The 13,173-nt window shown below is 36.7% G+C and overlaps 1 protein-coding gene across 2 annotated transcripts in view; it reads right to left on the bottom strand.

Moving 5' to 3' along the window:
- GNB4 (guanine nucleotide binding protein (G protein), beta polypeptide 4) overlaps positions 1–8,463 on the bottom strand; it is an 18,868-nt gene extending 10,405 nt beyond the window's left edge. For both annotated transcript variants that reach the window (XM_005883008.2, XM_014530631.1), the window contains exons 1-2: positions 8,366–8,463; positions 1,581–1,619 (exon numbers count right to left, since the gene is read on the bottom strand). In XM_005883008.2, the coding sequence (XP_005883070.1) occupies positions 1,581–1,619; positions 8,366–8,422 (96 nt within the window). In that variant the 5' untranslated portion in view covers positions 8,423–8,463. The remainder of the gene's footprint in view (positions 1–1,580; positions 1,620–8,365) is intronic.
- Positions 8,464–13,173: the final 4,710 nt, after the last annotated feature.

The following is a 13,173-nucleotide window of genomic DNA, read 5'->3' as shown; positions in this document are numbered from 1 at the left end:
TCATCAGAAACTCTACAGGCCAGAAGGGAACAGCATGAAGTATTCAAGGTAATGAAATGCAAGGATCTGAAACCAAGATTACTATACTCAGCAAGGCTATCCTTCAAAATAGATGATCAAATAAAGAGCTTTCCAGACAAAAAAAGGCTAAAGGAGTTCATCACCACCAAGCCAGCATTACAAGAAATGCTAAAGGGATTGTTGTAAGGGATTGCTGAGAAGAAGAAACAGAGAGAGAAACCTAGCCATACAGAATTAAAATGGCTATAAATAAGTACCTCTCAATAATAACCCTAAATGTAAATGGATTAAATGCTCCAATCAAAAGGTGAAGGGTAGCTGAATGTATACAAAAACATGCTCCAACTATATGCTGACTACAAGAGACCAACCCCAAAACAAAAGACACACACAGGATGAAAGTGAAGGGATGGAAAAAATTTTCCATGCAAATGGAAAAGGAAAAAAAAGCTGGAGTAGCAATACTCACATCCAACAAAATAGACTTTAAAGCATCATGTAAGCAAAATAACCCAGTCAGAGAAAGATAAATATCACATGATCTCACTCATTTGTGGAATATAATGAACAACATAAACTGATGAACAAAAATAGAGCCAGAGGGGGGAAAATATACTAGAATATAATAGAAGTAATCCTGTTATTTGCAGATTTTTAATATTTCCTACAACTTTTGTGATATCATACTATGTTAGTAGAGTTTTGGTAATTTTATTATACTTAAAATCCTTTTATTCTTGAAATATTAATGTTTATTGCATGTAATGTTATATGTAAGATAATTTTTCTTGAATTGGTGTTTATTGCATGTAACTTCATATTTAAAATCGTTTTTCTTGAAATATTAAGGGTTATTGCATGTAACATTATAGTTAAAATCGTTTTTCTTGAAATAAAAAACTAAAAAAAAAGAAATCAGGCATAAAACCAATTTAGAGCGACTGAAGGTAATTCAATATAAATAATTCCACAGAGTAATTATAGGATCAATATGTAGGTCAAGAAAAAGTATAACTGATTTAAAATTATGCTACATGAATGCCTTCTAGGAAGAATATCTTCTGTAGACTATTAACTGAAAAGAATAGACATACCTCCCAACTTTAGGGGGAAAAAAAACAGCCCAAATAAAAATCTAATGGTAGATGATCAAAGAGTAAAACATTTATAATTTTAACTGCCTGTAAGAAAGCCAGTTTTATGTTTGTAAAGCACATAAAACATTTCTTAATGAAATTATTAATGTTAATTAACTTAATAAAAAAGCTTAATCAGAGTATATCTAAAAGAATCAAGAAGCTCCCTAAAAAGAAACAAAAGAATCTACATATTTTATAGTATTTATTTTCCACGGCCTTCTATTTTAACAAGTGTGCTTTTAAAAGCACTTGTACAGCATCTGACAAATTACGAAGTGTTTTTAGAGATCTCACTTTTTCAATTAAATACTAACAGAAAAGAATCCGAATGTCATTTGCCTTGGTGCAAAGCTGTTTCATGTGAATCACTAAAATAAACAGGCTGGGGGCTTGGAGCTGGGGCGGGGACGACGACTTTACCTGAACAAGTGTTGTATCATTGCATGCTTTCCTGGCATCCTGAAGAAAAGAAAGAGGATGATAAAACATTTAGACATGGAAATCACTAGGTATAACTCAATATTTTCATTGCAAATGTAGATTTGCAAATGTGTTTTCACTGTACCACATAATCTTTATTCAAAACAACTTTTATTGAGATAAAATTCACATAACCCAAAGTTAACCATTTAAGTCATCTTGAAGGTGTATAATCGAGTGATTAGTATATTCACCATGACCACTACCCAATTCCAGAACATTTCCATCACTCCAAACACAGAAACCCTCTTTCCTCATCCCTTGGTAATCACTAATTTACTTTTCTACCTCTATGGATTTGCCTATTTTGGACATTTTATAAAAATGGAATCATACAATAGATGACCTTTTTGTGTCTGGCTTCTTTCACTTAGTATAATGTTTTCAAGGTTCCATAGGGTGGGACATATCAGTACTTCATTTCTTTTTATGCCCAAGTAATAGTCCATTATATGGATACATCACATTTGTTCATCCATTAATTAATTCATGAACATTTCAGTTATTTCCATTTTCTGGCTTTTATGCACAATAATGCATTGAACATTCATGTACAAGTTTTTGTTAACTTGAGAAAATGTCAAATTGTTCATCATAGCAGCTGCACCATTTTATAGTCCCAACAGGAATGTATGAAGGCTCCAATGTCCTCACATCCTCACCAGCACTGTTGCTGTCTTCTTTTTTTAATTTGCATTGTTACAGCCATCTTAGTGGAGGTGAAGTTGTATCTAGTGGTTTTGATTTCACCAATGATTAGTGATATTGAGCATCTTTTCATGTGGAGAATCTTTACACGGGCATACCTGCCATTTGTGTATCTTCTTTGGAGAACTGTTTATTCAAACCCTTTGTCCATTTTCAATACAGGTAGGGCTTATTGTTGAGTTGTAGGTGTTCTCGTGTTCTGAGTGCGAGGCCCTGATCAGGTGTATGATTTACACACTTGCTCACATTCTGTAGGCTGACTTTCCATTTTCTTGATAGTGTCCTCTGACATACAAGTTTTTAACTTTTCATGAAGTCTATTTTTTCTTTAGTTGCTTGTGCTTTTAGTGGCATATTAAACTGTTACCTAATCTAAGGTCGCCAAGATTAACAACTATGTTTAACTTCTAAGAATTTTACACTTTCAGCTGTTATATTTGGGTACCATTTGAGTTCATTTTTATACACAGTATGATGTAGGAGTCCAAATTCATTCTTTTGTGTGTGGATATCCTGTTGTACCAGCATCATTTTTAAAAGGAATTATTCTTTCCCTATTGAATGGTCTTGTTACCCTTGTTGAAAAATCATGTATCTGTGGCAAATTGACTTACTTATGGACTCCCTATTGTATTTCATTGTGCAAATATATATTGGGTTTATAACTAAGAAATTTTTAATTGTATTCCCTGAGTAAAAATGAACTAGGTTGATTTAATAAGGCCACAGTATCCACAGTTATATTTGTTACTAAGCTGCAGCAAAAGCAAGAGATCTGAGTTCCCCTTCTGTTTGTTCTGGCATCTAGAAGTCGAGGTGATAGGAATGATATTTATAGTATAACCCGGTCATTTCAGAAATGTTTTTAAAACTACATAGCACTTCTATGGAAATGCTTTCCAATACACTGGATACAGATGCTATTAGAAATAAAATATTTTAGATCCAATATGAGAAAAAGACATGACATTTCAGAAAAAACAACGTTTATATAATAGCCACAGTTTATACTAAGTTGCACATCTATATATTTATATTAATAGCATTAATTAATAGCATGTAAGCTGGTGTTTATGCTTAAGCATTTTAGGGTAGACTTTCAGAGATCTTAAACTTTTACGCAAACTGAAGGGAATTATCAAAAGAAAGATAATGAAACAGAAATCAATATAACAAAATAAGGAAAGGAAAGAACATATATAATAAGCAAAAAATATTTTAAACCAAGTTTAATAATAAATTTAGAGGATTCATATAACATGGGAAAATCAGAAGTGCAATTAATTCTTCCTACTGGACTTGAAACAATTTTCCCCCTCAAGTATTAGGGTAATATCCTTTTCAACTTTGTTTTTCCCTACTATGCTTAGCGTGCTCGTGTACAGAGGAAGCACACAATATTTGTTGAATAAATGTGCCAGATGGACGTGTTCCACAGCGAAGGAGAAAAAGGCCTGCCTCTACTTGCAGCAAAGACTAGATGGACTGCATAATCTTTCTGGCTGCCCTTTCAACCTATTTATAAACACTTAGAATATCTCTATGTCAGGGTGTTATAAGTAGTTATACAAACATACGATTTGATTCTCTCATTCTTAGTCAAATTGTGGGTTAAGAAACCTCATTTGGCAAGGAATGATTTAGCCCACTTTCCTGCAATGAAAAGAATTTCCAGAAATGACAGTGATGGCCTGAACTATGTTCCAAAAATGGTGGACTTGAAGACTAAATTCTAAAAAAAGGGCTCTCTGATTTTAAGCTTTATGAAATGAACTATATCATTTAGGTCATCTTCTTAATTCAGTCATTCAATTAAAAAATCAGTTGCCACCCTGGCAGGTTTACTCAGTGATTAGAGTGTTGGTCTACAGACCAAAAGGTCATGGGTTCATTCCCAGTCAAGGGCACAAACCTGGGTTGCAGGTTTGATCCCCAGCCCTGGTCAGGGCTCGTGTAGGAAGCAACCAATTGATGTGTCTCTCTCACACTGATGTTTCTCTCTCTCTCTCCCTCCCTGCCTCCAGCCCTTCCACTCTTAAAAGCAGTGAGGATTAAATAAAATAAAATAAATCTGTTACCCTGGCCAGTGTTTCCCAGTGGTTAGAGTGTTGGCCCAAGCACCCAAGGGTCATGAGTTCGATTCCCAGTCAAGGGAATGTAACTGAGTTGCAGGTTTGATCCCCAGTCCTGGTTGGGATGCATGCAGGGGGCAACCAATCAATGTATCTCTCTCACATCTATGTTTTTCTCTCTCTCACTGAGGTTCAGTTTCCTCAACTACAAAATGAAGTAACACCATCTACCTCACAGGGTTGCTATGAGGATTAAATGAGATGGGCAAGTGGCCATGTGCTTGGCCAGTCATTCCAGACAAGAATAGCATAAGAAAATTACAAGTCAATATCCCTGGATGAACAGAGATGCAAAAAAATCTCAACAAAATATTAGCAAGTGGAATTCAACAATACATTAAAAGGATCATACAGCATGATCAAGTGGGATTTATTCCAGGGATGCAAGTATGGTTCAATATCTACAAATCAATCAATGTGATACACCACATTAACAAAATGAAAAATAAAAATCATATGATCGCCCTGGCTGGTTTTGCTCAGTGAATAGAGCGTCGGCCTGCGGACTGAAGGGTCCCTGGTTCGATTCCGGTCAAGGGCATGTACCTTGGTTGTGGGCACATCCTCAGTGGAAGTGTGCAGGAGGCAGCTGATCGATGTTTCTCTCTCATTGATGTTTCTAACTCTCTATCCCTCTCCCTTCCTCTCTGTAAAAAATCAATAAAATATATATTTTTAAAAAATCATACGATCATCTCAATAGACGCAGAAAAAGCATTTGACAAAACCCAACATCCATATATAATTTAAAAATCTCTCAACAAAGTGGGCATAGAGGGAACATAGCTCAAAATAATAAAGGCTATATATGACAAGCCCACAGTTAACATCATACTCACTGGTGAAAAGCTTCAAGCTTTTCCTCTAAGATCAGAAACTAGACCAGGATGTCCACTCTCTCATCACTTTTATTCAACATAGCACTGGAAGTCCTTGCAAAAGCAATTAGGCAAGAAAAAGAAATGAAAAGCCTGGCCAGCATGGCTCATTGGTTGAGTGTCAACCTATGAACCAGGAGGTCACGATTTGATTCCCCATCAGGGCACATGCCTGGGTTGCAGGCTTGATCCCTGGTTGGGGCCTGCAACCGACCAATTATTCTCTTTCATCATTGATGTTTCTATCTCTCTTTCCCTCTCCCTTCCTCTCTGAAATCAATGGGGGGGGGGAGGAGGAAGTAAAAATATCACTACTGTATTTGTAGATGACACAGTATGATATATAGAAAATCCTAAAAACTCACACAAAAAAACCTGTTAGAACTAATAAATGGATTCAATAAAGTTGCAGAATACAAAATCAATATACAGAAATATGTTGTGTATCTGTATACTAATAAAGAACTATCAAAAAGAGAAATTAAGAAAACAATCCCATTTACAATTGCATCAAAAAATTAAAAGGCTAGGAATCAATTTAAACAAGGAGGTAAAAAATAAAACACTAAAAACTATAAAACATTGATAAGTGAAGATGCAAATAAATGAAAGGATATTTTATGCTCATGGATTGGAATACTTAGTATTATTTAAATGTCCATACTACCCAAAGCAATCTACAGATTCAATGTAATCACTATCAAAGCCCATGGCATTTTTCAAGGAAATAGAACAAATCCTAAAATTTGTATGGAACCACAAAAGACACCCAAATAACCAAAGAAATCTTGAGAAACAAAAACAAAGCTGAAGACATCAGCTGCTCCCTCATTTTAAACTATATTCCAGAGCTACAGTAATCAAAACAGTATGATATTGGCATAAAAACAAGCACACATATCAATGGAACAGAAGACAGCCCACAAATAAACCCAATACAACTCAACAACAAATCTGATTTAAAAAATGGGTAGAGAATCTGAATAGACATTTTCCAAATAAAATGTAAAAAAGTACATGAAAATGTGTTCAACATCACTAATAATCAGGATAATGCAAATCAAAACCACAATGCAATATATCACCTTACATGTTAGAATGGCTATTATAAAAAAAAAAAAAAAGAATAAATAACAAGTATTGGTGAGGATGTAGAGAAAGGGGAATACTGATGCACTGTTGTTGGGGTGTACTAAGGAACTGGTGTAGCCTCTTTGGAAAACAGAATGCAGGTTCCTCAAAAAATTTAAAATAAAACTACCATATGATTCAGCAATTCTACTTCTGAAGAATTGTATTTGTCTGAAAAAAATGAAAATACTAACTCAAAAAGATACAGACGTCCCATGTTCTATAAATAATTGCAGCATTATTTACAACAGCCCAAAATGGAAACAGCCTAAGTGTCCATTGACAGATGAATGGATAAAGTAAAGGTGATACATCTATATAATGGAATATTACTCAGACATAAAAATGAAAGAAATCTTGCCATTTGCAACAACATGGATGGACCTTGAGGGCATTATGCTAAGTGAAAAAGTCAGAGAGATAAATACCTTATGATCTCGCTTATTTGTAAAATCTCCAAAAAGAAAAGCTCATAAATACAGAGAAATTTTCTAAAAATAAGATGGGCATGTGACCATGTGCTTGGCTAATCAGTAGATCTTGCTCAGCACATGGAGCAAGTCACAAAAAGTAGAGAGAGAGGGAATCCTTTCTGGTGGTGGCAACAACATCTAACTCAGAGATTAGCCCATGGAGCCTTCCCTGATCATTCCGGGCAAAATAAATCCCTCTTTGTTTTGTCAGCTTTGTTCAGACACCTAAGGTATCAACTCCAAGTTCTTACTCACATCTAGATCTTTAACTTCTTTGCATTCCCGGCAATAAGACTGGTTATGATTTCAATCCACTGGTTATTTCAATCAACATTTCCCCAGTGAGTGTTCTTGGCCCAGTCCTTGTTCTCCCTGCTCCTGTCCCTCCTTTCTTGTAATATCTTTGTAGAGAGCCTGTGCTTGTTCCTTTTTTTCTTACTCTTCACTTTTAAATGAGATGAGTTCTTCCAAAATCCCTATTGCAAAAGCTCATATTGGAGAGGGCCACCGCGGTAGTCCAAGTTATTAGAGATTCTCCCTGCTTCATGCCAAAGGTCTCCATTTAGATTTGTAAGTTGTTTCAGCCCTTACTTTTTCCCTGTGAAAAGAAGTAAGCAGCGCCAGGCTACCCACAAGTCTCTTTGCTCCACTTTGCCAACAAGAGGCTTCCTAAAAGAAGGCAAGTCTGTACCCTTCCATTTTTTTTCTCTGCCTATCTTGATATTCCTCAGTCCAGAGAAGCATCTGTTCCCATTGCTCCAAAAAAGGATTATTGGAGTTGTCCCTGAGGGAGTGCCACCTACTCTGTATGAGATTCACAGCTGCAGAAACCCCTCTCAGAGCCTTCCCCACAAAGCATTGCTGTATTTGACAACTTTCCCCATCCTATTATGAAGTTCCAAGTGTCTTTCAATTGTGTTAAAGATGGAGCTTGTCTTTGTTTCTTATGCTCTTTACTGTTTTGAGTTGATTTGCAAGAGTAAAAGATGACACGTCTTTATTCTGCCACTAATACCTTTTAATGTTTTTTGCAATGTAATGTTTCACAGATGAATAATTTTTAGTATATTACAATGTGATAATCTGCCTCCTCGTATTGCACCAAAAAATCAAACTATGATTCCAGGTGTGTGACTAAGAAGAGAATTATGCTTGTCTTTCAGGAGGGATTACATATATGATATCCACTTCTTTGGGACACAGAGGCCATTAGTCCAACATATGTATTTGTTAGGAATGATTTTTGGAGAGTTCTTTAGATATATGATAAAAAAAATTGACCGTTTCTTGTCTCATAAATTATTTAACATCTGTAGACTGATGACCTAATGAACAAATCTAGTTCATTCATTACTGGTATGAGATAAAAATGTTTTTGAGAAAATGAAAAGGATTGCTCTTACCTGGATCTGATTCCGTAGTTGTTCGGCTTCCTGCCTCAACTGTTCCAGTTCACTCATTTTTGGAAAATTTTTGCTTCGAAATTAACAACACAAAACAACTATAAAAAATAGAGAGAGACAAATTCAGTTCTCCATTTACAGGTTAATCTACTTTAAAATATTGACATATAGCTTCTTTTTGTTCCTTCTGAAATGCCAATGAGATAGTCAATTATTACTAGAATGTAAAATTGCTAAGTACATATAGATCGAGATTATTTATAAAGGGTATTATGGTGGAATGTGACTAGGGCAGTGATGGCGAACCTTTTGAGCTCGGCGTGTCAGCATTTTGAAAAACCCTAACTTAACTCTGGTGCCGTGTCACATATAGAAATTTTTTGATATTTGCAACCATAGTAAAACAAAGACATATTTTTGATATTTATTTTATATATTTAAATGCCATTTAACAAAGAAAAATCAACCAAAAAAATGAGTTCGCGTGTCAGAGGTCATAGGTTCGCCATCACTGGACTAGAGGATGGAAGCGAAATCTTGAATTGTAGTTTTCAAGACTAAACTAGAGAGAATTAGTACTAGAATGGAGTCTTGTGAGAAACACTTCACAATAGGGCACACACAGACATACCCACTTAAATGTCTAATAAACACCCCAAACTTACTACTTCAAAACTAACCCACCCTACCCCAAGTCTTCCCTATCTCGGTAAACGGTAATCCCATCCTTCCAATTGTTTAAGCCAAAGACATGGGAGTCATCCTTAACTTCTGTTCCCTTCACACCCTACACGTAAACCATCAGCAAAGCCTGCCAAACAGTCCTTCAAAAAAATATCCAGGATTTGACCAACCCTGGTTATGTCCACTTTGAGCACCTTGGTCCAAGGCATCATCATCTCTCACCGGGTCTCCTTTCTATTGCTTTCAACCATGCTCCAATCTATAATCTAAATATAGCAATTAGTGATCCTTTCAAAGCACAAGTCTCTCTTCCGCTTTAAATCCTACCGCAGTTTTCCGCTCTTTATTTTGAATTAGAGTCCTACTCAACTCTTACACACACCCCTCTGACCTCATCTGTCCCTCTCTCACTCTGATCCAGCCACTCAGAAGCTTTCTTCATGTTCCTGGAACACACCAAGTAGCTCTGGCCTCCGTGTCCTTACTCTTGCTCTTCCCTCTGCCTGAAATGCTCTTACACTCCCCCCTCCCCCCGCCCCAGGTCCTTTATTTCTGCTTCAATGCTACCTCTGGGGGGGGGGGGGGGAACCTTCCCTGATAGCACTTATGCACCCACCTAGACCCCTCACTCTCTCTCAATCAGGTCACCAACGACTCAACACCATTTAGCATGTATCTGCTTATTTGTTGTCTGTTTCCTTCTAGCAGAATATAAGCTCCTTAATGCAGGGACTTTGTCTGCTTTGCTCTTGGCTGTATCGCTAATACTGAAGACACTTTCTTCTTCAGTAAATAAGCTAACCTGAAATCGCTTAAGAAAGAAAGGGAACTTTGTTCTAAAGATTTAAGATGAATCACAGAACCGAAAGGCATGACTCTTACCACCTCAGGAGGAGACCAGAGCCTAAAAACTGGTAGCATTCGTTTTCTAACTGTCCTGCTTTTCTCTTCAGATCTTTGTTTTTCCTCTTTCTACAGAATAACTTCCTCTGCTTCTCTGAGCACAAGGCTCAGTTTATATCTGCTCAGGGCATGATTAGAACCCAAATTCCCGTAAGGATTTTTTTCAGGTATCCATCTTTATTCACTTCAACTCTGAAGTGGTATTGAAATTGCTGAGTAAAACAACTTTTAAACTAGTTTAAAATGCTCTTTCAATTACTGTGACTTCTTGACTAAGTTCTTTTTTGACATGAATATTTGATTCATTTAACACAGTTTAGGTAACTATCATACAGGGAGAGCATTTGAGTGGAGCAGAAAGCAGCATATCGGTTATCTTTTAAAAGCCAGCTGTACCAGTTACAAATATCAAAATACCAATGAGCCACTGTGTCCAAGCCAATTTATTAAACAAAATGGGAAATACAGTTGCATAATTCAAACTGCCTTCTCCCTCCACTTCTTCAAATGTCCACAGAATTTTTAATAAAGCAAGGCATTATGTAGCTTGTACAATTATACTGCTGTGTTAGTGAATAGCTATTTTAATCATACAAGACAGAGAAATACAAGTAGCTTAGCTACTAATAATTTTCAGTCTGATCATGAAAGCATATAAAATGAAAATATAATTTCTACACTTTGTAAAATTCAAAAAAACCCTACCCCCATAATGAATTAGGTAGGATATTTAAAAAGCTTTTATGATCATTCCTATCAAGGAATTTAAATACACTCTTGCCTACTCATCCCAAGTATACTGTATACGGATATTCCCATGTGGCTTTCTCTCTCAAGAAGTCAGCAAAAACTTAGAGCGGCATGGGTGAATGGATAAGAGAGAAAAATAGAAGTTAGAGATGCTTAAACTGTAGCATAGGCATTAAGTTTTGGTTTTTCATTTTGCTATCAAATATCTCATTACACTGAATTTTTTTTTCTTGGGTTGAGTGTGGGATTTTTATTTTATTATTTTTTAATCCTCATCCAAGAGTATTTTTCCATTGATTTTTAGAGAGAGTGGAAGAGAGAGGGAAACAGAGAAATATCGATGTGAAAGAAACGCCCCAACCAGCGCCCGGGCTGGGGAGGAGCCTGCAACCGAGGTATGTGCTCTTGACCAGAATCGAATCTGGGACCCTTTGGCCTGCAGTCCAACGCTCTATCCACTGAGCCAAACCAGCTAGGGCTACACTGAATATTTTTAAATGCCCCAGAAGTAAACCAATTCAGCATCTTGTAAACCAAAGGCAACCTGTGTTGTCTGTGTTTCAGGAAACAAATAAGGTGCTGCTCCCAGGTCAGGTTTGTTTCCCTCTCCTAACTGCTATTTCTGACGTAGTTCATTCTTTCACCAAATGTTGACTGAATTTCCATTATGTGCCAAGAATCGGGGCTACGCGTGAATAAGACAGTCCCAGCGCTCCAGCACTTGGCAGTCTAAGAGGAAACGCAGATGTGTAAGCACACACTCTCTCAGGTCCACAACCCACTACCCTATGCCCTAGGGCCAGATGCGTTTCAGAATTTGGAAGTTTTCAGATTTTAAAAAAGTGTATTCATTATATATCACATAATACCCCAACTGGACCCTGGGAAAGGATGTCACATAGTCAGGAAGGAGTGCTCCTGCAGCAAAAACGTAAGCACATTCATAACGAGGTGGGGGGAAATCGACCAGCAAGTGTCCTATTAGATCAGGTGAGGTTGTGGCACCAAATGAATTAAAATCACATAAGCTTTTTTTTTTTTAAATATGTTTTTATTGATTATATTTTTAGAGAGAGAAGAAGGGAAAGGGATAGAGCAATAGAAACATCAGTGATGAGAGAGAATCATTGATTGGCTGCCTCCTACACGCCCCTTACTGGGGATGTGCCCACAACTCGGGCAAGTGCCCTGACAGGGAATTGAAACTGTGACCTCCTGGTTCATAGGTCAACACTCAACTACTGAGCCACAGCAGCTGGGCTACACTGGAAGCTTTAAATGAATAGATCTAGCTTTTTTTCCGGTCAACATTTTGGGAAACGTTCAGAAAGATTTTTTTCCTGCATTATTCCTGTTATTTTTATCTATAGGCCTAAAGTACAAAAAAAAAGAGCACTATCCTGACCTACCGTCAATCCAGGTCATCATGTGACCCACTCTTCCACTCAACAAACATGTATTTAACACCTTCCCACAACAGGCAGGGAATGGCCCCACTCCACTCCACTCAGAAAAGCAGCTGGGTAATAATAATTACATCAAGATGCAAGTGCTACAAATGTTCAAGGTTTATGTCACCAAAACCAATTGTTTCATGAGAACGCAGCTGAACTCAATATACTGAAGATTTCCCTTAAACTTTATGCAATACATTTTGAAACCACTGTCGGTGTATCTGTTGAAACCATTTCAGTATGCTTATATTTTTAGCTGTACTACCTCAAAGTAACAAGTTCTATAAATTCACTGTCAGCTATGTCAAACAGCATAGTTGACAGTGAATTTATTTACCTTTTACTTAGTCCTAAAACTACCTTCTCTAAGTCAAGACACCTCTAGTTTTAGGATTTCTAAGACTGTGTGAACTAAACATTAGGAAAACAAATCATGATTATGTAAATTACAAACCATAACCTTGATAGTCTATCTTTTCTCATATGACTCTACTCAAGTATTATTGCCTCTTGGATTTTTTTGATAGGACCATGTGAGGTTCATCCTGTATCACTAAGTCACACAGTCTTGTATCGCTTTGAAGTCACATAATTTGTTTTTGTTTAACCAGAAAAAAATCCTTAAATTTATCAGACTTGGTTACATATTACTCTATTATATAAAATTTTTTCAATGAATCTTACTGCTAAAGAATGAAAATATGACAACCATGGATATCAGAATTCCATCTAGCAAATGTTTATGAGAGCCTAACAGGCATCATTGATCTAGTTATTTGCTGACTTGGCGTCACTGGACAAAAGATGACTTGTGCAATTAACATATTCATGGAAAGGTAGCTACAATTCCATGTGTTCACAGCTTTAACAAAAGTAAAATATTTAAAGTTACCAATAATAGCCCTGGCCCGTGTGGCTCAGTTGGTTGGAGCATCATCCATACACCGAAAGGTCTCAGGTTCCATTCCTGGTCAGGGCACATACCTAGGTTGCAGGGGATCCCTGGTGGGGGCACCT

This window comes from Myotis brandtii, unplaced genomic scaffold, assembly GCF_000412655.1.
Source record: "Myotis brandtii unplaced genomic scaffold, ASM41265v1 scaffold751, whole genome shotgun sequence".
Classification (NCBI taxonomy): Eukaryota; Metazoa; Chordata; class Mammalia; order Chiroptera; family Vespertilionidae; genus Myotis; species Myotis brandtii.
Note: the sequence above shows the minus strand (reverse complement) of the source record. Positions and strands in the feature narration are given on the sequence as shown.